The sequence below is a fragment of the Trichomonas vaginalis genome, chromosome I (assembly GCF_026262505.1).
Source record: "Trichomonas vaginalis G3 chromosome I, whole genome shotgun sequence".
Classification (NCBI taxonomy): Eukaryota; Parabasalia; order Trichomonadida; family Trichomonadidae; genus Trichomonas; species Trichomonas vaginalis.
This window is the reverse complement of record NC_067203.1, coordinates 14,377,315-14,403,334: the sequence shown is the minus strand read 5'-3', so window position 1 is coordinate 14,403,334 and position 26,020 is coordinate 14,377,315. Positions and strand designations below refer to the sequence as shown.

Genomic DNA, 26,020 nt, shown 5'->3' with positions numbered 1-26,020 from the left:
TCAACAACAAATAGCTCAAGAACAACAAATGCAACAAATAGCTCAAGAACAAAGTCAAGAATAAAAAAAATTTTTTTTTATTTTTATAAAAATGTACAGAATAGATGTTTCAGATTTTTATGACTTCCCAAACATTCAGAAATATGTGTCCATTTAGAGACTATAACAAAGCAGTCGAGAATTTGAAACGTTAGTCATTTATGTTGACTCTGCCCCAGAATGTTATGTTATGAAAGAATGGATGTTGTCTTTAACAAACCAAGAGCAACAATAGTTTCAGAACAGAATGTAGACAAAAACTAAGAAAATAAAAGTCGTACAAGTTGGCATGAAGATGTTAATGCTTGGATATCTTATTGTTCAAAACTTGAAGATTTTTCAGTTCGTGGTATAAAGTTTTATACACCTTCTCCAAACTTCTATTCTATCTTCACTGGATATAAATACGAACAAGTAGAATGGAAAGAAAAATATTATAGAAGCTTGGTTAGACCATGTCAAAGAAATTATATGCAATGGAAACGAAAAGGTTATGAGTATATTCTTATGTTGGTTTGCACAACATCTTACAACATCCAAGTGCTAAAAATGAAACTGCTCTCATTATAATTGGAAAACAAGAACAGGTAAGAACACATTCTTTACAGATATTTTGTGCAAACTGTTAGAAGGTTATTCGAACCCTAATATGACAAACTTAGAAAACATCTGTGGCAAGTTTAACTCCTCATAAGAATATGAAACTTATAGTTTGCAATAATATGCTCCAGAAGTTTTCATGGGATATAAGATATATTCTAACTCTGACTTAGTTCAAACAGTAACATGGGCAAACTATGAATGGTTCGCTTTAGAAAACTCAGTACAACCACAAGCTAGAGAACAAACAGACCAGTATGCAATATTGAGAAAATAAGAAGACTTGACCCTAACGTTCAGGAGTTTATGTTAACCTTTCTGGTTCAGATGGAATGCTGCCATAAAGTAAAACTGAAACTTAGAGTTTCCTTTGTCATCTTTCCTCATCTTCAGGTTTTTAAGATACTTGCCAAACTGGGCAGGAAAATTTCTATTGAACTTACTCCAAGCAAAAATAACTTAGTCATTGCACCAACCAAGACCATTCACATACTGTAGCTAACGGGAGCAAATCAAACGTCATGTGATTTTTGCAAAGACAAAGTTGACTTAGACTTTGGTTCTCAAACCTCAACATGAAGTAAATATTATTTCAATGCTGCTGGAACTGCTTGGGACCCAGTTAGGTTACATGCGAAAAATTTGAATGCAAGAGAATAGAAAGCAGACTTGCAGTCTATATGTTGGACCCAGATATTTTCAAATGCTTTAGCTGCCAAATATATTGCAGTTCCACTTATGTTCCCTATACACCAAATATCTGTCAAAGACTTTGCAGGTGAAGTTGGAAACCAAATGCGACCCAGGTGCAAGAACAGATATTGCTTAACAACTGCAATGAAACACGCAGATACTATGTTTGTACTGTTCAGACGAACTATAAATGACTATTCTTGTTTCTACAACCCCGGTATTAAATATCATATAAACATAGATGGCAAATATTATCCAAGAGAAGAATATTCTACAGTTGAGGATATGAGGTCATACAACTTGACATTAGATGCTATGAACTTTAACAACAACTTCACAACAACCATTAACCCTGAAATGCAAAGTTCTATTATGCCATATGTGAAAGTATGGACCATACAGGAGTCAAAAAACTCAATATACAAATGGAGACCGTTCAAACTTTTGGCTTGGCATTCCATTTGCTGACTCAGAAGACTTTATGGGTGGTATTTCAACTGTTGGTACTGTACAAATACAATATACTGGTGACAGAGACGGTCCAATATGAACTGAGAGCAAAGAAGTTTACAAAACCAATAGCACTTTTCACGGAAGATGCTCTTTTGAAGATTCGTTCGATGAAACCTGCTGGGGCTCCTCAGATTGGCATAACGACAGCTTCCATCGAGCAGATTTTGGCAGCAGGTCAGTAAGTTGTTCTTGAACTGACTTCTCTCCGTCAAATATTGACAGTACGCCAGTTTTGACATAAATTGTATTAATAAACTTTCCTTTAGAAATATCTGTAAGTTTTGTTGTTATATTTTTGTCTGCTCAAGAACTTTCACCATTTCAGTTATACCAACTTTCTTTGCTTTATGAAATAATTTTGGTTCAGCAAAGACTGCTATTCTATAACATTTACCATTGTTTGTATAAAGAACTATTCTGTCAATGTATTTGTTTAGTTGTTGTGTGTGTGTAAACTTTGTTCTGCTTCAATTCGAAGAGATACTCGAATACGTCCATCTTTTTATTCTAAGTAAAATGTCATTTCCGAAAAATAGAAGCTAAGTGTTTCAAAAGGTTTAATGGCGGTGGCAGATGTGAAGTTAAATTCACCAACTCAAACAAACAGTCAAAGTGTTGTTGTCAATGTCAAAGAAGAGATGTTGAAATGGGGAAACCATACGGAAGACGAAGATGGTATAACAATTGTTCCTGTAAAAAGAACCAACATACCTGAAGTTAGCAGAGACTTAAGTTCTGTTGCAGATATTCGAAACGACTACCAACAACTGAAAGACACAACTTCAAACTCAGGAGAAGATTTGTCAAGCTTTAGGTATAATGTTAAACTTGGTCGAACACAACCCTGTAAAAGTGAACTCATATGTCATTGCACCTCATGAAGTTTGAAAAGAACTATTGAAACTTTTGACAGAGGCAGACGATATAAACATCAAAGAAATAGAACCCGACGTTAGTTGCTGTGGTGTTTCATATAATGTCATTGACAAGATATACGTTATGAAAGGAGGTGAAACGTTGAACTTAAAATATAGTTTCCCAGACGTTATAAAATATTTGACGACACAACATTTCATTAAAATTTTATTTGCTAAGTAAAATGTCAAAACTTCTTGAAAAAGATGTTTGAAGAAAAATAATATAGACTTTTTAATTTCATGTAAAGGCTTGTTAGCAACACTTTTGAAACGATATGAAAGACCACTGTTTGGTTTTGTTCGGGTGGGTGATTTAAAACCGGAGGATCTGTAGTCCATAGACGCGTTCCACCGAGTTGTTGATCTTCGATCTAAGATAAGTGCAATTTTAAGCCGGTATATTGGCAGAGCTTCGGCTCATAAATAATACTGTGTGTTAGGTATCGCTGAGTTTGTGGGACCGTACGTGGTAAGGTCTTTGTTTAATTTAGAAGAGGGGTCGCTAAGTGTGGCCTTTGGTTTTGAATCTTGTTCTTGTTCTGTGTTTTGGTCTTTTTTCTTGTTTCGGATGGAGTCGGTGCCATATCGAGTGCCAGACTGACGGATATATTATTTTGCTTGATATAATTTTAAATATGGATGTTTGTTTTTTGCAGATCCAATATGAAATTACCGAAAAATTGAATCTGAAAAAAAAAAGTGTTATATTTTTAGAGTTCTCTATTTTATTAAAAGGCCTGATGCATAGAAAGTGGGTAGTATATGATAACACAAGTTCATATTAGTAATTGATATTTTTTGGAAAATTATTAGCTTGTTTTTGAACACAAAGGAAGCAAGATTCAAAAATTACTTCTCCTCTTATTATTCCCAAAGAGAATTAATTGTATTATCTTGATGATCATGATATTTTATAAGTTTGATTCAATTCAAACATAAAAATGATATTGATCACAGTATCTATGCCCTAATTTGATCACACCATCCTGGATTTGTTCATAGTTGAAATCTTTATCAAATTTGGGAATTCACAATTCAAAACAATTATCATGTCATCTAACAGTTTTTATACGAGCTTAAAGTGAGGTAATTAACTGGTGTTTTAATGTCATATTTATTTATCGATAAAACAAGCTTATCTAAATTCAATCAAGGATCATAATCCTTACTTAAATTGTGTTGTATTGGTATGGCTGTACAGGTAGGGTAAAAAAAGAAATTGATTTTATGCAGAGAAGTTTACTTTTTGTTGTTGCAATTCTTCGATTATGATGGAATGATTAGATCTCAATGCCCAAATGATTAGCCGCATTCATTGGAATAGACTATATTGCTTCTCAGAGTTTCAATTTTTTGAAAATTGTTATTGACACGCCCGTAAAGGTGGAGAAGATAAATTTCAAGCAAATGGACTAAAAATAATCACATGATATCTGAATAAATTTTTCTAGCATTTTTGGGTATCTTCGCGCCACAAGCATTTTGTGGAGAAATATTTTTTAAATTTTCCACTAGATAAAATATTCAAAATTAGAAATGAGTGATAATGAAACTATGAGATTAAAAAGTGATCTAGAAAATAAAAACTTAAAACTTGGAGATATTTGGGCTGACTATAATCGCGATTTTGATTCCGTAGAGTTTTTATTTTATAAAGACTTTTAGAAATCCAAAATCAGGTGACACAAGACATCATACCAACACAAGCAAATTCGGTTGAAACTGATATTCAAAACATGCTTGAAAGATGTGATACTTCAATCAGCAATTTGGAAAAATCTTCTGATAAACTGAAAAACAATTCTAACGACGAACATTACAAAAGTTTCATCAACCAAGTTACAAAGCTTAGATTACTTATTCGTAATTATGAACACTTACAGATAATTAATGCGGCTTTGCCGATTTTAAACCTAGGTACAATTGAAGAAAAAGATAAGGATAAAATTAAGAGCGTTGTTAGGATTTTGCCAAAGCTTGATTCTGGATTTGCTCAATCTTTATTTGATAAAGTCAGATTAGCGTTCTCGGTCGAAGGAAATAAAAAAATATTCAATGATGAGGAATTAAAGGAGATTAATGAGGTGATAAACGCGAATAAAAGTAACAATACGTGCATTTGTTGTATAATATTATCATACTAATGATTTAAATAAAATTGTATTGGTGTAATTTATTTTTGCAGCTTAGTAAAACATTTGTATTTGATTTAAAACCTTAAATTGTATATTTTTTTTGATAAATTTCGATTTCAATTATATACAATTAAAATTATAAGGAATGTATTGTTTTTATATTATCTTTGAGCAGTTATTAACGCTTGCATGCCAATGCGTTTATAAGATTTGATATTTTCCATTGGATTCTTCACTTGAAATCTCAGTTTTCTATGTGTATTTTATTATAATAAATAAAGTTGATATTTATCAACAGAATGCAGGAACTGATTAATCCAGAAATTAAAATTATCAAAATTTATATAAGAATTAAACATGGTCAAGAATTTGAATATATAGAATTGATTATATTTTAGAACGATTGGCTGAATGTGGGAACAAAATCTCAAAAAGTAGTGAACAAGTATGATGAAAGATGATATTTTTAAGAAATTTTTAGATTTTTTAATCTTTCTATTCAATAAAAATTGTATTTATAGAATTTATTTGGAATTCACTATTACATATTTATTTATATTTCCGAAATAATCAGAAAAATTCAATAAATTCAATGAGGCTACGGATGAATAAATAAATTTGTTGAATAACAATGTAAAGTTTACAAATCGGATTAAGATCAATAAATTGCAATAATGCTTATCAGATATTGGTCAATCTATTTATGTATGAAATTTTGGAAATTAATCAAAAGGACCCATTCAATGAAAAATTTTAAGATAAAGTTATCAAAAAATTGAGAACATTAGTCGCAGCATTTTTCGATAATGTCTCAACACTTCCTGTTCACCAGCGAATCTGTTACAGAAGGACACCCAGATAGATGTGCGATATCATCTCCGACACAGTTCTTGATGCATGCCTTGCTCAAGATCCGAATTCCAAAGTTGCTTGCGAACCCGCACAAAAACAGGTTTCATAATGCTTCTTGGTGAGATCACATCTAATGCACAACTTGACTACCAGAAGATCGTTCGTGATGCTGTTCGTAAGATCGGTTACACTTCTTCCAAGCTCTGCTTCGATGCTGATACATGTGCTGTCATGGTATCCGTTAGCCACAATCAGCTGATATCGCTCAGGCCGTTCACCTTAACAAAGCTGCTGAAGATCTCGGCGCAGGTGATCAAGGCATCATGTTCGGCTATGCTACAGATGAAACAAAGGAACTCTTCCCACTTACACATGTTCTTGCTCACAATCTTGCTCGCCGTCTTACAGAAGTCCGTAAAAACGGAACACTTCCTTTCCTTGGTCCAGATGGAAAGACACAAGTTACAGTTGAATACGAAAGAACCAATGGACACCTCAAGCGTTCGTATCCATACAGTTCTCATCTCAACAATGCACACAGATGATGTTACATTAGAAAAACTTCGTGTTGAAGTTAAGAGCACGTCGTTGACGCTGTCCTTCCTAAGGACTTTGTTGATGACCATACAATTCTTCATATCAACCCAGGTGGCCGCTTTGTTATCGGTGGTCCACTTGGTGACTCTGGTCTTACTGGTCGTAAGATTATCGTCGACAGTTACGGTGGTTGGGGCGCGCACGGCGGTGGTGCTTTCTCAGGAAAGGACCCATCAAAAGTCGATCGCTCTGCATGTTATGCTGCCCGTTGGGTTGCCAAGAGCCTTGTTGCAGCTGGCCTTTGCTCTCGTTGCTTAGTTCAGCTCTCCTACGCTATTGGTGTTGCCCATCCCTTATCTGTCTTTGTCGATACTTACGGAACTGGTAAAGGAAAGACCGACGAGGAGCTCGTTGAAATCGTTAACAAGAACTTCGATCTAGACCTTACGCTATTATCAGAGACTTAAATCTTCTCCGTCCAATTTACGCTCAAACTGCTGCTTACGGTCACTTTGGACGTACTGATATCGATCTTCCATGGGAGAAGGTCAAGGAGATCAAGTTCTAAGATTTCGCCTCGTAGAAAATGTAATTTTAATATAAATTTTATATAGATTTTCCATACTTACTCAGAAGAGTGGTACTTCCGCGGATGAATGGTTAGAATCCATTCTGTTTATTCTTTTTGCAGAGAATTTTATTCCGGAATACTCATTTCTTAGTTTTTTTGCTGAAATTTTTTAATTTTTAAGGATTTTTATTAATTGATACAGCTAATTTTAATATTTTTATTCATTTTTATTTTTCTGAGAATGAAAACATTGTTACCAATTCTTCAGTAATTGTGAAAGCATATCGATCTTAAACGAAACTACAATGTATACATGGGCAAATGGCGGGTTATTTGCCCGCCACACTCAATTTGAACGATAGGTGGCGGGATATAGGTGGTGGGAGGGAAAAAATTGCCCTTACAAAAAGTACAAAATTTTCTTTATTTTTTTGTTTTTTTGATTTTTTTTGAACAGTTTACTATCATTTCATCATGATATTAAACGAGAAATTATACTTTATTATTAAAGTTGATTCTATTTCTAAAGGAATTTGTGTTTTTAAATTTTTTCTAAAAAAATAACCCTTATTTTTTTTCTCCGCCGCCCGCCACTGGCGGGCTCTCAATTAGGGTAATATAAACTATTCAAAATTTCAGAATTTGAATAGGATGGCGACGCCACCTTCAAAGATGAGTCTTTTAATGCAATAAAAATATTCTTTTGGGCTTCTACTTCGATATACTATTGGAGGATAGGCTCCGCCAAATGGCGGTCGTTGACCACTTTGAACGAACTTTCGATTTTTCTATCAAATTCACATTTCCATCAATAGATTAGCTACAAGTCATGATTTATCGTATTTATGTGAATCTAGCCAAACCTACCATTAATATATGAGCGCTAATTATTTATCAATATCGAATTGTATTATCTTAAGAAATTCTCTATAGTAACTATAAACATAACTAAATTGGAGGTATCTGACTTACAAAAACTAGATAGATATCAAAATAAATCAAAATTTTATTTTTCATCAATTTAGAAAAGATTTAATAAGCCGTATGAGTACTCGAAAGCAAACTTGAGGAGCTTTCATTTGTATTTGGGTTCGATTACATCATATTTCTTTCTATGTTTGGGTAGAAAATAAGCTGATTATTTTTTTGTTTGGATTACTGCAAGCACAATGTAGGGATCATGCTGTGCTCCTTTAGTATTTGGTATCTTATTGTTTTCACAGATTAAAGAACTGTTCTATGATTGAAAAACCTTTCTTGTCAGACAACTTGGCAGAAGGTTTTATTTCAATGTCTTGTTCCACGTATAAGAATGAGTTGTCAATAGAAATAATATGAAACCTGTCGCAAGCAATATCTACTGTTGTTGAAGAACCTTCTCCAAACTCACCTACGTTTCCATAAGAAACAGCAGTTGTATATTCGTAAGTTCCAGGAACTATTTCTGACCTTCTAATGGCATTGTCGCATTCGTTATACCATTCGGAAACATTTCCGTTCATGGCATCCAAAACTGTTGGCGTTATATTCTGAGCGGCGTACATTTCATATGGGTAAAAATATAGAATAGTTGGATTTATATATCATAATAGAACCCACTCGGACCAAGCTTTACTTTGTTCTACTCTTCTTCTTTGGTGTCGCTTTTGGTAACTTGCCCTCTGCTTCAAGTTGTTGCATCTTTGCCTCATGTTCACCTAGTATGTTGTAAATTTCCCATGTCCTTTTTGCCTTTGGGCTCTGGTCGCCCAACTCAGGTAACCTATATCCTAGAAAGATTTTGTCATAGTTTGTATTTGAGTCTTCGCGTATTGTTTGCATGACTCTTTCCTGAGTTTCCGGTTCAAGCTCTTCAAACAGAGCTTGTCCATATGGAATAAGCTCGTTTCCAAATATATGTTTTTGTAGCCATTCTGGTTTTCTTTCCATGTTACCAATAAATCTTTTGTGAATGGGAAAGCTTTTACCCAATGTTTCAGTCTTGCGTCATTTATTTCTGTAGTTGGTTTTATTTTGTCAAGGAACATGTTTTTCAATACTAACATTTCATTTGGTACTGTCCATTTGAGTTTTCTTAAATATTCATCCCTTCTCGGTTCATTGTCTGCAAAGTAAGTTTTTATGACATTTTGTAAAACTTTCGTTTGCAAGGTCATGTACAATAGGTTCTCTTCCTTCTCTCTCCCTAACTTTCTTTCTAAACTCTTCACCAAATATACCATCTCTATGGTTCTGTGTAGTTCTTTGAGATAAATGTTCTAGAACGTCAGGTGTTATATTTCCATCAGCCATGTTCATTTCATACTGGTCCAAAATATCTGCATCTTTCATATCTTTCAATGGCATTAAAGCCGCGCTAAAATACCAGCTACATCTGGTTCACCATTCACTTCCATTGCGTCTACAACTTCTTGGAATTGTGGTTGTAAGTTTATGAACCACCTATCCGGATTAGCTTTATGACCCCATCTCATTGTAGTTCCATCGTCTGCAGAAACAAAAGTAGGTTTGTTTCCATATTGGCTAGGTTCTGAATGAACTTTAAACAATGCTTCATTTCTATATGTTTTGTTTGAAATTTAACTTTTTATTTTCACCGAGTTCATCCAAAGATTGAACGTTATATGCTCGTAAGTAAAAAGGATTGTTGTATTTTGTGTACACTTTCTTTCAGTTCTTTCCATTCTATGCTGGATATTTTCATCTGATGTTGGAGTCTTTTGTATGTCGGCGAACATTTTTCGATATTCTTCTACTATGTCAGCCGAATTTTTCTTAGACTCTTGGAAAGATTCCATATTCCTCCGCATACTCTTGTTGAGGGTCAAGATTTTTCGGCTGTTCCAAATCTTCATCTAGTTCTGTGAAGTTAGTTTCCAAAGAGGGGACTTGTTCGTTTCCTTCTGGCTCTTCTAGCTGTTGTTGCTGAACTATTTCTTCCATGTCTGGTTGTATCTGAACTTCTTCCTGTGAGTTTCTTGTACCTCATCTGCTGGCATTTCATATATTCCGAGACCGTTTTAAAAGTTCCCTATCTAAGTCATCCGGACTCATAAACCTTTCTTCTTTCGTTCCGTCTCTATTTTTACGCGTTTCATGAAGAGAGTTGAATTATCGTTTAGCTTTGACACCAAATATCTCGGAGTAAATTCAGTCATGTCATTTGGATGATATGCTATTAAATCATATCCCTTAGCGAGCTTGTATTTTCCAGGTTGAAATTATATCCCATTTGGTGCTGAACCATAAAGCTAAATAGGTTCGGGTCAGTATTTCCTTCCTTGAACTTTCTAATAGCTTCTTTATATCTGTCACTAAAGTCAAGAGTATCTGGGTCCATATCTTCCTTAAGCATTTTTAAGAATTCTTGGTTTCCTTGTTCTCTACTTCTTTTATGTCCTTGCTCTGTTTGTGGTGCAGTGTTTTGAACTGTTGGTTGTGGTGCAGTGTTTTGAACTGTTGGTTGTGGTGCTGGATTTTGAACTGTTGGTTGTGGTGCAGTGTTTTGAACTGTTGGTTGTGGTGCAGTGTTTTGAACTGTTGGTTGTTGTGTTGGTTGTTGTGTTGGTTTTGGTGCATGCCTGTGTCTGTGTCCATGTGACGATGTAAATGTTTTAGGTAGTCCTGGTGCAGGTGCTTCTCTTGGAGGGTTTGGTGGTATATAAGTTCCACCAGCTGGCACATATGTTCCATCTGCAGCATAATGTCCTACCTGACTTTTCGTTCTTAAGAAAGCATTTACTAGTCTGTTTTGGTCTGTTGTAACTCTTTTTCTTGACTTTCCACAACAGTTGCTCTAACGGCGTCATAGGCACTTTGAACTGCCTGTCTCGTTGCTGCATCTGTTATTTTCGTCATATTTTGTGCTACTTTCTTAACTCTTTGTCGAAACCTTCAGACTTCAGTTTCTTTCCAGATGAGAAGTCGTTCACTAGTTTCACCTTACTATGAAGAGCTTCGAAGGCGTTCTTAAAGTCAGCATTCATTAAAGCTTCATTTGAACTGTCTTCATCCGCTTGTATTTTTGTCCTTATTGACCCTATAAGTTGGGCTGCTTTGGCGTTGGCTTGGGCATCTAACCAGTCATTATTAGCTTTTATATATTCTGCGCTTTTCATTGCCTTTTGCATGGCTGCGTCGTTATTTTACTTTCTTGTGCTAAGTTTTCATACTGTACGGTTTGGTTTTGCAACTGTAAAAGTTTTTCTGCCTTTACATTTGCTTCAACTTCTTTTTTATACTCATCGCTATCCATATATGTCTTCAGGGCTTTTGTTTTATTTCTTCATCTTTCAGTACTTTATATTGAGTAGTATGGTTTTTCAAATTTATAACATCTTGTTCCATTTTTGCTACTTCTGCTGCTTTTTCTGACACTTTTTTCGCATATTCCTCTGTACTTAGTTCTTTCAGTTGTTCTTCTTTCTTCTTTTTCTCTACGTTTAACTCATTGAGTTTCTTTGTGTGTCTGTCATATTCTAGTTTCTTTTCGTTTTCACTTATTTGTTTCTGTATGTCTATGTTTGACTTTTTGACATCTGTTATTTGATTTTTGAGTGAACTCAAATTCATTTGACTTTGAGGGTTATAAGCTGTTCCGTCTGCAGCTCCACCATAGCCTGCCATTTTCGCTAAAGTGCCGCTCTTAAACCTCCACTCTGTGCACCAAACTCGGCTTAAAAGCATAGGGTTGCTTGACATTTGTTGCAACTAGTGGGGTCATTCATCATCATTTGTTGTTGCAACTGTTGTTGTGGTGTCAGTTTTTACTGGATGTTTCAATGCTCTCTTCCTCTTACGTATATTCTTACGTAGCTTACGTGGCATTTTAAGTGAAGTAAAAAAACGGTTTTTGACAGATGTTTATATGACACTTTTTGTTCAGCACAAAAAACTACTCGGTCAAAGTGTTGTCAGTTTTGTAAAATAACCGTCCTATCTCATTCTATAAGGAGAAAAGGCTTCTCAAAGTATACTTCCTTGGAACGCCTGTAACTTTTCCTGTAGCGACGATAGTCCCTTACTTGTCCGGACAAAGTTATACTAAACATCTTCAGGGCTAGAGGGCACGAAGTGCCTGGAGGCCCCACTACCTTTTTTTTTTTTTTTTTTTTTTTTTTTTTGCTTGGATATAATTTTAAATATGGATGTTTGTTTTTTGCAGATCCAATATGAAATTACCGAAAAATTGAATCTGAAAAAAAAAAGTGTTATATTTTTAGAGTTCTCTATTTTATTAAAAGGCCTGATGCATAGAAAGTGGGTAGTATATGATAACACAAGTTCATATTAGTAATTGAATATTTTTTTGGAAAATTATTAGCTTGTTTTTGACAACAAAGGAAGCAAGATTCAAAAATTACTTCTCCTCTTATTATTCCCAAAGAGAATTAATTGTATTATCTTGATGATCATGATATTTATAAGTTTCGATTCAATCAAACATAAAAATGATATTGATCACAGTATCTATGCCCTAATTTGATCACACCATCCTGGATTTGTTCATAGTTGAAATCTTTATCAAATTTGGGAATTCACAATTCAAAACAATTATCATGTCATCTAACAGTTTTTATACGAGCTTAAAGTGAGGTAATTAACTGGTGTTTTAATGTCATATTTATTTATCGATAAAACAAGCTTATCTAAATTCAATCAAGGATCATAATCCTTACTTAAATTGTGTTGTATTGGTATGGCTGTACAGGTAGGGTAAAAAAAGAAATTGATTTTATGCAGAGAAGTTTACTTTTTGTTGTTGCAATTCTTCGATTATGATGGAATGATTAGATCTCAATGCCCAAATGATTAGCCGCATTCATTGGAATAGACTATATTGCTTCTCAGAGTTTCAATTTTTTGAAAATTGTTATTGACACGCCCGTAAAGGTGGAGAAGATAAATTTCAAGCAAATGGACTAAAAATAATCACATGATATCTGAATAAATTTTTCTAGCATTTTTGGGTATCTTCGCGCCACAAGCATTTTGTGGAGAAATATTTTTTAAATTTTCCACTAGATAAAATATTCAAAATTAGAAATGAGTGATAATGAAACTATGAGATTAAAAAGTGATCTAGAAAATAAAAACTTAAAACTTGGAGATATTTGGGCTGACTATAATCGCGATTTTGATTCCGTAGAGTTATTTTATAAAAGACTTTTAGAAATCCAAAATCAGGTGACACAAGACATCATACCAACACAAGCAAATTCGGTTGAAACTGATATTCAAAACATGCTTGAAAGATGTGATACTTCAATCAGCAATTTGGAAAAATCTTCTGATAAACTGAAAACCAATTCTAACGACGAACATTACAAAAGTTTCATCAACCAAGTTACAAAGCTTAGATTACTTATTCGTAATTATGAACACTTACAGATAATTAATGCGGCTTTGCCGATTTTAAACCTAGGTACAATTGAAGAAAAAGATAAGGATAAAATTAAGAGCGTTGTTAGGATTTTGCCAAAGCTTGATTCTGGATTTGCTCAATCTTTATTTGATAAAGTCAGATTAGCGTTCTCGGTCGAAGGAAATAAAAAAATATTCAATGATGAGGAATTAAAGGAGATTAATGAGGTGATAAACGCGAATAAAAAGTAACAATACGTGCATTTGTTGTATAATATTATCATACTAATGATTTAAATAAAATTGTATTGGTGTAATTTATTTTTGCAGCTTAGTAAAACATTTGTATTTGATTTAAAACCTTAAATTGTATATTTTTCTTGATAAATTTCGATTTCAATTATATTACAATTAAAATTATAAGGAATGTATTGTTTTTATATTATCTTTGAGCAGTTATTAACGCTTGCATGCCAATGCGTTTATAAGATTTGATATTTTCCATTGGATTCTTCACTTGAAATCTCAGTTAATTCTATGTGTATTTTATTATAATAAATAAAGTTGATATTTATCACAAGAATGCAGGAACTGATTAATCCAGAAATTAAAATTATCAAAATTTATATAAGAATTAAACATGGTCAAGAATTTGAATATATAGAATTGATTATATTTTAGAACGATTGGCTGAATGTGGGAACAAAATCTCAAAAAGTAGTGAACAAGTATGATGAAAGATGATATTTTTAAGAAATTTTTAGATTTTTTAATCTTTCTATTCAATAAAAATTGTATTTATAGAATTTATTTGGAATTCACTATTACATATTTATTTATATTTCCGAAATAATCAGAAAAATTCAATAAATTCAATGAGGCTACGGATGAATAAATAAATTTGTTGATAAACAATGTAAAGAGTTTACAAATCGGATTAAGATCAATAAATTGCAATAATGCTTATCAGATATTGGTCAATCTATTTATGTATGAAATTTTGGAAATTAATCAAAAGGACCCATTCAATGAAAAATTTTAAGATAAAGTTATCAAAAAATTGAGAACATTAGTCGCAGCATTTTTCGATAATGTCTCAACACTTCCTGTTCACCAGCGAATCTGTTACAGAAGGACACCCAGATAAGATGTGCGATATCATCTCCGACACAGTTCTTGATGCATGCCTTGCTCAAGATCCGAATTCCAAAGTTGCTTGCGAAACCTGCACAAAAACAGGTTTCATAATGCTTCTTGGTGAGATCACATCTAATGCACAACTTGACTACCAGAAGATCGTTCGTGATGCTGTTCGTAAGATCGGTTACACTTCTTCCAAGCTCTGCTTCGATGCTGATACATGTGCTGTCATGGTATCCGTTAGCCAGCAATCAGCTGATATCGCTCAGGCCGTTCACCTTAACAAAGCTGCTGAAGATCTCGGCGCAGGTGATCAAGGCATCATGTTCGGCTATGCTACAGATGAAACAAAGGAACTCTTCCCACTTACACATGTTCTTGCTCACAATCTTGCTCGCCGTCTTACAGAAGTCCGTAAAAACGGAACACTTCCTTTCCTTGGTCCAGATGGAAAGACACAAGTTACAGTTGAATACGAAAGAACCAATGGACACCTCAAGCCAGTTCGTATCCATACAGTTCTCATCTCAACAATGCACACAGATGATGTTACATTAGAAAAACTTCGTGTTGAAGTTAAGAAGCACGTCGTTGACGCTGTCCTTCCTAAGGACTTTGTTGATGACCATACAATTCTTCATATCAACCCAGGTGGCCGCTTTGTTATCGGTGGTCCACTTGGTGACTCTGGTCTTACTGGTCGTAAGATTATCGTCGACAGTTACGGTGGTTGGGGCGCGCACGGCGGTGGTGCTTTCTCAGGAAAGGACCCATCAAAAGTCGATCGCTCTGCATGTTATGCTGCCCGTTGGGTTGCCAAGAGCCTTGTTGCAGCTGGCCTTTGCTCTCGTTGCTTAGTTCAGCTCTCCTACGCTATTGGTGTTGCCCATCCCTTATCTGTCTTTGTCGATACTTACGGAACTGGTAAAGGAAAGACCGACGAGGAGCTCGTTGAAATCGTTAACAAGAACTTCGATCTCAGACCTTACGCTATTATCAGAGACTTAAATCTTCTCCGTCCAATTTACGCTCAAACTGCTGCTTACGGTCACTTTGGACGTACTGATATCGATCTTCCATGGGAGAAGGTCAAGGAGATCAAGTTCTAAGATTTCGCCTCGTAGAAAATGTAATTTTAATATAAATTTTATATAGATTTTCCATACTTACTCAGAAGAGTGAGTACTTCCCGGGATGAATGGTTAGAATCCATTCTGTTTATTCTTTTTGCAGAGAATTTTATTCCGGAATACTCATTTCTTAGTTTTTTTGCTGAAATTTTTTAATTTTTAAGGATTTTTATTAATTGATACAGCTAATTTTAATATTTTTATTCATTTTTATTTTTCTGAGAATGAAAACATTGTTACCAATTCTTCAGTAATTGTGAAAGCATATCGATATCTTAAACGAAACTACAATGTATACATGGGCAAATGGCGGGTTATTTGCCCGCCACACTCAATTTGAACGATAGGTGGCGGGATATAGGTGGTGGGAGGGAAAAAATTGCCCTTACAAAAAGTACAAAATTTTCTTTATTTTTTTGTTTTTTTGATTTTTTTTGAACAGTTTACTATCATTTCATCATGATATTAAACGAGAAATTATACTTTATTATTAAAGTTGATTCTATTTCTAAAGGAATTTGTGTTTTTAAATTTTTTCTAAAAAAATCACCCTTATTTTTTTTCTCCGCCGCCCGCCACTGGCGGGCTCTCAATTAGGGTAATATAAACTATTCAAAATTTCAGAATTTGAATAGGATGGCGACGCCACCTTCAAAGATGAGTCTTTTAATGCAATAAAAATATTCTTTTGGGCTTCTACTTCGATATACTATTGGAGGATAGGCTCCGCCAAATGGCGGTCGTTGACCACTTTGAACGAACTTTCGATTTTTCTATCAAATTCACATTTCCATCAATAGATTAGCTACAAGTCATGATTTATCGTATTTATGTAGAATCTAGCCAAACCTACCATTAATATATGAGCGCTAATTATTTATCAATATCGAATTGTATTATCTTAGAAAATTCTCTATAGTAACTATAAACATAACTAAATTGGAGGTATCTGACTTACAAAAACTAGATAGATATCAAAAATAAATCAAAATTTTATTTTTCATCAATTAGAAAAGATTTATAAGCCGTATGAGTACTCGAAAGCAACTTGAGGAGCTTTCATTTGTATTTGGGTTCGATTACATCATATTTCTTTCTATGTTTGGGTAGAAAATAAGCTGATTATTTTTTTGTTTGGATTACTGCAAGCACAATGTAGGGATCATGCTGTGCTCCTTTAGTATTTGGTATCTTATTGTTTTCACAGATTAAAGAACTGTTCATGATTGAAATTGAATTTGAAATTCTTTTTCGTTTCATATTTCACAACTTATTTTGAAAAAAAGTTCATTTAGCTTCCGTGTGATAGGGAAATGCATTATATTTGTCATTTATTAGTGGGGTTTCTTATACTCAACTAGACAACAAAAAGTGTCATCCCCGCCACTACAAATTTAGGTTGTCACTTTTCCCGCCATTTGCCCATGTATACTACAATGATTATTTTCCTATGTTCTTTTTAATGGATATGTATATCTTTCATGAAACCATGAAAAAATAGATTTATTTATTTCATTAAACGATAACCTATGTATATTTTAAATATACTAAGCCAAGTATGTTTACCTGAAGCATTCTATTCATTATGTGGGTTCTGTTTCAAAAAAAAAATCAATTTTTTGTTGAGATGATTTTTTGATTGTATTCACACGATTGATAAAGGATCATAAATGAAAAACTGATTTGTTATATAAATAACAGGTATATAATATCAAAAGTTTACAAATATCTATAAATTTTCCAAAATATGGAATTTTAGCCTTCAAAATTGAAGGGAACCCTTTCATCTGATGCCAAAAAGGATTTTTCAAAGGCATAAATATAATCATTCATGGTATCGTCGCCAATATCTTTTAATTCTTCGATTTTTTCTACTCCACCGAGGTCTATAAACTTGTCTCTTATTGCTTTTGCATCTCCTGTAGGGAAAGCTGATGCATATTTGTTGATCGCGCAAAGAGAGTTGATAATAACTTCGCTGTCGTTGTAATCAAGACTATCGACCAAATAATCAAGGAAGTCTGATGGCTTAAGCAAAAGGACCTTTTCAGAGGTCAATGAACGAATAAATGTTCCGATAAATAAAATAATTTCTCTTTTTATCTTGAGATTTATCTGATTAGCTTCATATTTGTTTTTAATAAGATCTATCTTCTCGATTATCTCTTGTTGCATCACAACTGAATTTATTATTGAATTTGACAAAGTTTGGATGTTTAAAACGGAAACTTCTGGTGAGTAATCTCTAAGGAATGGCTCTACACGGAATGAAACAACTTTAGATGTATTCATAACAACAGTATAAATTAATTGTGAAACAAGAATATCTCTAAGGTTCGTAAATTGTTCCTGTATAAATATTTCGTCTTTTAGAATAGCATCTGCATGTTTTTGGTCGCTTGCGAAATCAATTAAAGCGAGATAAGTCTGTTTATGAAAAGCAGTTGTATTCAGCTTGAAAATGTTGAGAATGTCCTCAAATTCGGCGTCTTCCAATGGATAAAGGATATATGCATGTAATAATCTGATGATTTGTTTCTTTTCTCTTGGATTTTCAAGAATATTGAGTAAATTTGAAGCATCACGAATTTTTACGCATTCCTTAACCTTGTTACGGTACTCCTCGCTATGAGCAGCGATTGAAGTCAAACATCTTAAAGCAGGAAAATTAAGTAAAGAGCCATTCAAAGAAATTGCCTGGTATAGTATAGTAATTATACCTTCACCGTTGTATTTATCAAGGATAGAAAATGATTCTGATTGAAAAGAATTTGTTAAATAAACAATAATTGCTTCTCTGAGGCTTTCTGGATAATTAATATTAAGATAATGAATAGATATCTTGATTGTTTGTTCAAAAGCATAAGAATTATATGTTTCTACTGGGTTATCAAATGCATATAAAGCCAAATCACTGAATAACCGAATTAAATTAAAAATTTTATTTCTTGAATTATCATTTTTTTGACAATCAACTATATTTTCGCAAATTTTATTTAGTTTTGATGGAGTTTCAAATGTTTGAAGTGATTTTAATTGACTTTGTAAGATTTTTAATTGAGCTTCCTGAGCAGAATTGTGAAATTTGCCTTCCTTCAGCTGGTCAAGCATTTTCCGAGAGAGTTCTTCTGTTGGAGTTGGAGGAAGAGCACTCATTGTCACTTTTTTGAGCAAAATCGATGTCTTCTTCCATAATGTAAGAGGAAATACGCATGTCATTTAGTCATTTAGAGCATTCCTGAATTGCCTAACAAGTCTATGGCTTTGATGTGCTCTCTTATATTTCACATTGAATTTACACCTGCAAAAATATCTTCATATCTAAATTTCCATTTTTCAGGCAGATGGTGCAGTTTTTAATCGATATAAATTGATTGGTTATATACTTGAGGACATGTAGATATATCTTGCTATTAGTAATTTCTTATAGTACACTTCAAATTACAAGATATTGTCTCTCAAATCTCCTCAGATTTTGGAACCTTAAAATTTTAAAATACGTTAAAAAAATTTTCATGACCCAATCGAGCAGAATCAACCTTGAACAAAATCGTGTAATGGGCGTTGATTGCTCATCAAATTCAAGGATATATTCACTCGGTGAAACTACTATTGTTTATTTTGCAGGGAATAATATTGTTATTTATAATTGGGAGCTGAAAAAGCAGAAATTTTTACAATGCACTGATATATCACGTGGTGCCATTAAATGTACAGCGATTTCTCCATCAACTCAGAGTGGTCAAGTCTTTTTATCTTATACATTAGAACTAAATTCATCGATTATTTACATTGTAGAACTAAATTCGCTTAAGCATTATCGGTCTATTACAATTCCGAACTCAACAATATCATTTACCGCTCTCGCTTTTAGTGAAGGCGCACATTATTTAGCTGCATTGGGAAATACAGATTCACAACTCTTTATTTTCGATGCATCAAGCGGATCACTAATCACTTCCCAGAAAGTTTCGGAAAATTTATATAATACAAACGTTAATTTTGTTTCATTTCATCCATATGATGAAAATATGATTTGTTGTACTGGTAAGGGAGTTTACAAACTCATTGAACGTAACAATAAAGAATTTGATTACAAAGAAACTCCACAATTAGATCAATATAATATAAAAGAACATATTTTTGCTGGTACTGATAATTGCGTTATTGTATCTACTGTAGATGGTCATCTTTTTAATCTTGATTCTCCTGATACTCCAATGCAAATCCAATTAAAGAATAATTCAAACGAGCCTATTACAAATCTTACTCCAACACTCAAAGGTTTTGTTTGTATAACAGGTGGAAATACTATTCACTTCTTCGAAAATCAATCAGATTCAAAAAATTTCAACGAAATAAATTCAGTCGTTGTAGATGAGAACAGCACGATCATTTCCTTAACAATTTCACCAGGAGGAGATAATCTAGTAGTTCTTATGAACGATGCACGACTTATTGCATTAAAACTTGATAAAACAAAATCAAATTTAAATCCCAACAAAGAATTCATTACAATACTCCCATCCCATAACATTGGTTCTATTGTTGATATGGACACTGCATCAAGAAAGCAACTTCTAGTTACTTGTGGTGAAGATCAATCAATTCGAGTTTTAAACTACGATAAAATGTATTACGAAGTTGTCCATTACTGCAATGATACACCATTACTTGTTTCCTTCCATCCAAATGGTAATTTAATACTTGTAAGCTTCCCAGAAAAAATTTCTATTTTTGGAGTTTCAGGAAATGACTTAATTGTACAGCAAGAACTCAATATAAAAGGCTGTACTAACTTGAGATTCTCTCATAGTGGCCAGCACTTTGCTGTGGCTGTCCAAAATACTGTTTCTGTTTATTCATCAAATTCATTTAAACTTTCTATCACAATTAAGTCCCAAGGACAGAAGATTTCTTCATTCTCATGGTCCACAGACGATTCTCATCTCATAACATGCGATGTTAGCGGTCAAATTGGAATTTGGGTTGTCAGATCTGGAAAATCTCGAACTCCACCAGCCCTCCAACAAATAAACCACTTTATTTCCATTGTTGCAACCGATCCAACATGTACTCGTTGCTATGGAATCACTTCTCCTGATTTCACATTACGAGAAACAGAAGAAACTCAAACAAAGAACTTACTTGATCTTAAAGAGAACACGAATCAACTTCTAATGGGTCCTTCCAACAGATGTCTCTTTGTTTCAACGGGAAATGGCTCAATAAGGACATATTATTTCCAAGCAAACCAAGTTTTCCCTTCTTCCGATTCCTACAACGAAATAAAAATATGTAGAACTCCTGTAACACGTATTATCAGTTCTGGAGATAACCAGTATCTCTTTGCAACAGATGAAGAAGGAGTAATAACTATGTTAAAAGTAATTTGTCCTCAAACAAGAGTCATTAGATCAAAAACAGCAAATACAGGCGGAGTAAGAACACCAAGATTGTATCAAACAAGGGAAATTAAACAGAGTTACATACAACCAAGTAATTCTAGGAATATTCAAACATTGCAATCAAATGGTGATTTGAATCAAACATCATTACTTAAGACATTATATAATTCATTGATAGAAATCATCAATAAATTGTTGGCTCACAATAATGCAACAATTAGTTTTAGAACAGGAATTTCAGCTCAAGTTCAAGAGAACCAAAGATTGTTTGGTGCTTTCCTTCAACAATCAATCAAACAATTTAATACAAGTCCTGTTCTTCAAAGAGGTGTCAAGCCAGGAGATGTAGCATCCGGTGGATTGCAACAATCCGCATTTCCTTTCCTCAAATCGTGGAAAAACTTTGCGAAATCATTGATTGATATCCAAAATTCTGGTCCTGAAGCGATTCGTAAAACAATTGACCAGAATTTTACATTGATATCAACAGCTTTAGAAAGCGTTTCACAGTTTATCACTGGAAAGAGTACAATACATAATTCTCCATCAAGAAACATCATTGCGATGATAAAACAGAATAATTTGTTGTTGCAAGAATCACATGCAGCTGTTTCTAATACAAGCGATTTGGAACAACTGAAAAATTGTGCGAACAAAGTGAAATCATTCTCAAGATTATTGAATGATTGTTTCGCACAAGAAATAAGTCAGTTCAACCTTCCAAACAATGAAATTGTTAGAATCAGACAAAGAACATACACTGCGTGTTGCGATATCATTTCTTCCTTGAAAGGAGCTTATTTGTTCGAAATGGATATGGGAGCATTGTTAAATAATCTTGATGAATTCCAGGATTGTTTAACAATTATGTTGGAAAGATTAGATCTTCCAACAACTTACATTTATCGTAGAGACATTCCTCAAAAGAATGAAGAAGAAACTCGGGAAGTTGTTGAATTCGAAGAAGCAGAAGATATAAACTTTTCCGGTTTTTCAACTGCTTCTTTGCTCGCTCAATACGGATTAACAAATATCCAAGCAATCTATGGAAATGGTGACAGATTAACTGAACTTTTGAATTTACTTGGAAGTCTTGCAAAAAATACAGAAGATGAAAACGAAAATCTCAAAAACAAACAAGTCCAAATCGAACAAGATGATAGAGATTTGCAAGAATACATTCACAGAGAATCCCAGAATTTCATGAAAAAGCAAAAACTGTTGGAACAAGAAATAACAAGGCTTAAATCAATAATTGATACTCAAGAAGATGAAATAAATCAATTAAGAGATCGGAAAAACGATAATGAATATAAACAAGCTCTTAGAAACGTCGCAAGGAAACTTGGAGGCGTAATGAAGGAAGAAGAACTTAATTTCCCTCCTGATGATGACGATGATGATCAATTGATTTCAAAAGTTGATGCTTTAACTGTTTATGTTGTTGAAAGAAAATGTCAGAAATGTATACAACATAAAAGAGAAGAAGAAGCAATGAGAAAGATATTATCTGATATTGTTTATGATGATGACATGTCTTTCATGGATATTATAAAGCATGTCAACCAAAAATTCATTGACAAAAATGAAGAAATCCAAAAAATGGAAGAAGAAAAACAAAAATTATCTGAAAAAATTGAACATTTGATGCAAGCATTTAGAGAAATTTTGAAGTTCTATAGAAGACCAATTGTTGATCAAGACAATATCTATAACGAAGCAATAAATGCTGCAATGGATTTCAGCAATGAATTGCAAAGACAACTCGATAGTTTATCGAAACTTAAAGAAGAAGAATTGAATCATTTTGCGGAAAATATTTCCACGAAATTCAAACATTTAGTTGATATCAATAATCCTAAGGGAACTCCTGTCCAACAAGCAGTGCAAATCACTGATTTAGCGTTAGTTGAAATAGAGAAAGATAAGAAAGAAAAAGAAAACGCAAACGAGTTGTTGAAAGACGTAATTCGAAGAGTTTCTCAGTTCTTGAAAGTCGAAATAAATAATAGCCAAGAAGATGTAATTAAGAATATTATTGAGGCTTTCGATAAATGGGAAAATCCTTTGAAGAAACCTTTGTTCGAATCAGAAACACAAAACAAGTTTTTGATAACATCAATTGAAGTTATTAATAACAGATTCAGGGGAGTTTCAAGTGCTGAAGAGAAGAAAACACAGAAAATGTCTCCACAGAACTTAGTTAACCAGACAATAAAGATGCTCGAGAAGTTCCAGGATGATGTAGAGAAAAGAATTACTGATTTAACAGTTCTTCAACAAAAGAGACAGGATTTCAGGATTTGTCTTGAAAAAGTTGATCATTTAGCACATAAATTCATTGGCCTTGAAGATATCGATTTGTCTACATTGAGAGATGAAGAATTATGTGATAGATGTGTTACTTTTGTTGATAAAATCACATCTAATCAAGCAAATCCTCAATTTTTGTCTGCAAACGAATTGAATGAAATGTTCACAAGTGTTTATGATTTAGTTCCTGTAACAACAAGAAGCGATCCTCGGAAATATATACCTGAAGTTTGCGCAGCTTTTATATCATTAAACAACACAATAATCGCTTTGAAACCATTTGCAAGTATTTTGAATGAAATATTTACAACATTTGATTGCAAATTCTCATCTTACATTCCTGGATCTGAGCCTGCAAAGAACTTAAGAAATCAAATAATGAGATTACACTCAGCTTTGTCACAAATCCAGCCATCAAAGATTAATTCCTTTGTTTTCTTAATTGTTTCTAGATTTATCACACTTTTGTCTTCTTTCTTATCTGCTTTAACCGCTTTCTCCTACTCAGAGAATGATGAACAAGCAAAGTCGTTCATGTACGCACTTCAACAAGAAAATGAGAAGCTTAATTTACAATTAAAGCAAAGAAAAACAACCTAACTTTTATTTTTAATTATTTTGTATGAATAAATTGTTTGTAGTTTTAATTTATTACCCACTTTTATAATAGCAGAAATGTAATATCTTTAAAGGCTTAAGAGATTGTGGTTTTAAAAACGTTACGAAGACTTTTTCGGATTAAAGTCATAGATATAAAATGACACAATGAAAATGGGATCATATCAATAAACTTATTTTATTTTCATATTATAAAGTTTTTCTTATTTCAGGCTCAATAAATATTCTACAATGCATGGATGGCTTCTGATTCAGGGACTAGTGTCACTTGAAATGTTATGTAAGAAAAATTTAATCCAATATTGTGCATCCTCGAGAGCACATAATAAACATTATTCTGTTGATCAAAACCATAATTTTGACAAAAGTTTTAAAAAGGGAAAAAATTTGAGTGGTTATTTTAAAAAGTGTCATTACGATTTTTTTATGGAAGATGATTTTATTGCGAAACAGATTAAGCTTGAAGATCAGATTTTCAATATGGATGAACATAATATAGATGAAATACTTCATTTTATTAAGTCAAATCCGCAATTTCATAAAGAAAACATCAGATTAATTGTTGAAAATTCCTCGAGATATAGATTTGTTAATAGAAGCCTTTATAATAAATTTTCCGAGATAGTTGGTGGAGAAATTAAATGTTTTAGTGACAATAACTCTTTATCAAAACTATTTTTAGCAGATAATTTATCAGAATTAACAGCAATGGAAGACCAAGATCCAAAAAATCTAATAGACTTAGCAGCCATATATGGAGCCGTTAATTGTTTTAAGTATCTCAAAATGAATAATTGCCAAATCCAAATATCTACCTTAAAATGGTCAGTTTATGGCGGAAACCAGGAAATCATTGAGATGCTGCTTCAAGAAGGATACTCTTTTGTTGATTGTATCGAGAGAGCTATAGAAACCCACAGAAATGACATTTTAGACTATTTTATTTCCATTTATGAAAAACAAAATTTCAAGATTTCAGATAAATTTTGTATTGAGCATTATAACACATATGCGATGATGAAATATGCAAATATAAGAGATATGCATGCATGTGAAACTGCAATTAAAATCACAAACTTCGCAATTTCAAATTATTTATTAATAAAATTTTATTCTTTATACAAAACTGAATTGGATAATATCTTAGCAAGATGTGTATATTGGAATTATAGTTTTGGATACAAGATGATTATTGAAAATGGTTATAAAACTAAAAATGCAGCTATTTTTCATTATGCTTGCACATCACCGGAAAATACTGAAGAATTAGTTAAGTACTTAATTGAAAAAGGATTTCCGATTAAAAGTAACTCAAGATCTGTTATTTCTGGCTTTATTCAATGTTTATGGAATAAAAAGCTTAAAGAAGCTAAAGTTATTTTGAATTGCGTCGAAAACATTAAACAGGTGCACAATGAATACGAATATCCAATAATAACTTATCTTACTAAATCAATTGACAATATTGAACTATTGCAATTGATGATTGAGAAAGGTGCTGATGTAAATGAAACGCAATTAGGATCATTTCCTCTTGTTATTGCTGCTCAGGGCGGAAAATATCAAGTTGTAAAAATTCTTCTTGAAAATGGGGCAAATCCTAAAACAAGATATATGGGTAAATCTATTGATCAAATTACTTACAATTATGAAACAAAAAAGCTTATTGAAAAATACATTAAAGATGAATCTGAATAAAGATTTATTTAAAAGGAAAATGGATATTCATTCAATTCAACTGAATTCTTCATCTCATCATTGCATCAATATCATGAAGTTTTTCGATTGATTTAAAAATATTTTTTTCTTCCATATATATTCATTAACCGAATCAATAATACTTTAGATCCTACTAGAAAATTTTCGTGAATTTCATAAAAATTCCAGTATTTTGATATTTATTTTTTCGAAATTTTTTCTAAATTAAGTATCACTTATTGGAATGTGGACATTATGGATGACTTAGATGATTGACAGTTAAAGATGTTAAAATCCAAAATTATATGAATGAAAAAAATATCAATATTAAATGAGTAATCATATACCGATATATTGTTGCATGGTTAGATTAAAATAATAAATTAAATTCGGTTAAAATATTCGATATTAAATTTAGAAAGTGAAGTAAAAGCATATAAATATTTAACATGATATCTTGATGAAGTAATGTCGACTTGTATCGATTTATTAT

At 32.9% G+C, this 26,020-nt stretch overlaps 6 protein-coding genes and 1 pseudogene across 7 annotated transcripts, besides 1 other annotated feature; 4 read left to right on the top strand and 3 right to left on the bottom strand.

The window, feature by feature from the left end:
- Positions 1–727: part of a mobile genetic element that runs on past the window's edge.
- Positions 728–8,468: 7,741 nt separating this feature from the next.
- On the bottom strand, positions 8,469–8,786 carry TVAGG3_0985790 (protein of unknown function, DUF4106 family; the record flags this gene model as incomplete). The annotated part of the gene is made up of 1 exon (XM_051254033.1): positions 8,469–8,786. The coding sequence occupies one exon, from the start codon at positions 8,784–8,786 to the stop codon at positions 8,469–8,471; it is 318 nt and encodes a 105-aa protein (XP_051079607.1).
- A 960-nt stretch (positions 8,787–9,746) lies between these two features.
- On the bottom strand, positions 9,747–11,112 carry TVAGG3_0985780 (annotated as a pseudogene). The gene has a single exon. A coding segment is annotated over exon 1 (1,366 nt).
- A 1,772-nt stretch (positions 11,113–12,884) lies between these two features.
- Positions 12,885–13,576, top strand: TVAGG3_0985770 (uncharacterized protein; the record flags this gene model as incomplete). Its single annotated transcript, XM_001330380.2, has 1 exon — positions 12,903–13,472. One exon carries the CDS (start codon positions 12,903–12,905, stop codon positions 13,470–13,472), a length of 570 nt encoding a protein of 189 aa, XP_001330415.1.
- A 720-nt stretch (positions 13,577–14,296) lies between these two features.
- TVAGG3_0985760 (methionine adenosyltransferase (MAT) family) lies at positions 14,297–15,565 on the top strand (the record flags this gene model as incomplete). The annotated part of the gene is made up of 1 exon (XM_001330379.1): positions 14,312–15,469. One exon carries the CDS (start codon positions 14,312–14,314, stop codon positions 15,467–15,469), a length of 1,158 nt encoding a protein of 385 aa, XP_001330414.1.
- Positions 15,566–17,010: 1,445 nt separating this feature from the next.
- On the bottom strand, positions 17,011–18,646 carry TVAGG3_0985750 (armadillo (ARM) repeat-containing protein family; the record flags this gene model as incomplete). Its single annotated transcript, XM_001330378.1, has 1 exon — positions 17,246–18,646. The coding sequence occupies one exon, from the start codon at positions 18,644–18,646 to the stop codon at positions 17,246–17,248; it is 1,401 nt and encodes a 466-aa protein (XP_001330413.1).
- A 350-nt stretch (positions 18,647–18,996) lies between these two features.
- On the top strand, positions 18,997–23,811 carry TVAGG3_0985740 (cilia- and flagella-associated protein 57 family; the record flags this gene model as incomplete). The annotated part of the gene is made up of 1 exon (XM_001330377.1): positions 19,048–23,811. One exon carries the CDS (start codon positions 19,048–19,050, stop codon positions 23,809–23,811), a length of 4,764 nt encoding a protein of 1,587 aa, XP_001330412.1.
- A 444-nt stretch (positions 23,812–24,255) lies between these two features.
- TVAGG3_0985730 (Ankyrin repeat family) lies at positions 24,256–25,697 on the top strand (the record flags this gene model as incomplete). The annotated part of the gene is made up of 1 exon (XM_001330376.1): positions 24,256–25,527. The coding sequence occupies one exon, from the start codon at positions 24,256–24,258 to the stop codon at positions 25,525–25,527; it is 1,272 nt and encodes a 423-aa protein (XP_001330411.1).
- Positions 25,698–26,020: the final 323 nt, after the last annotated feature.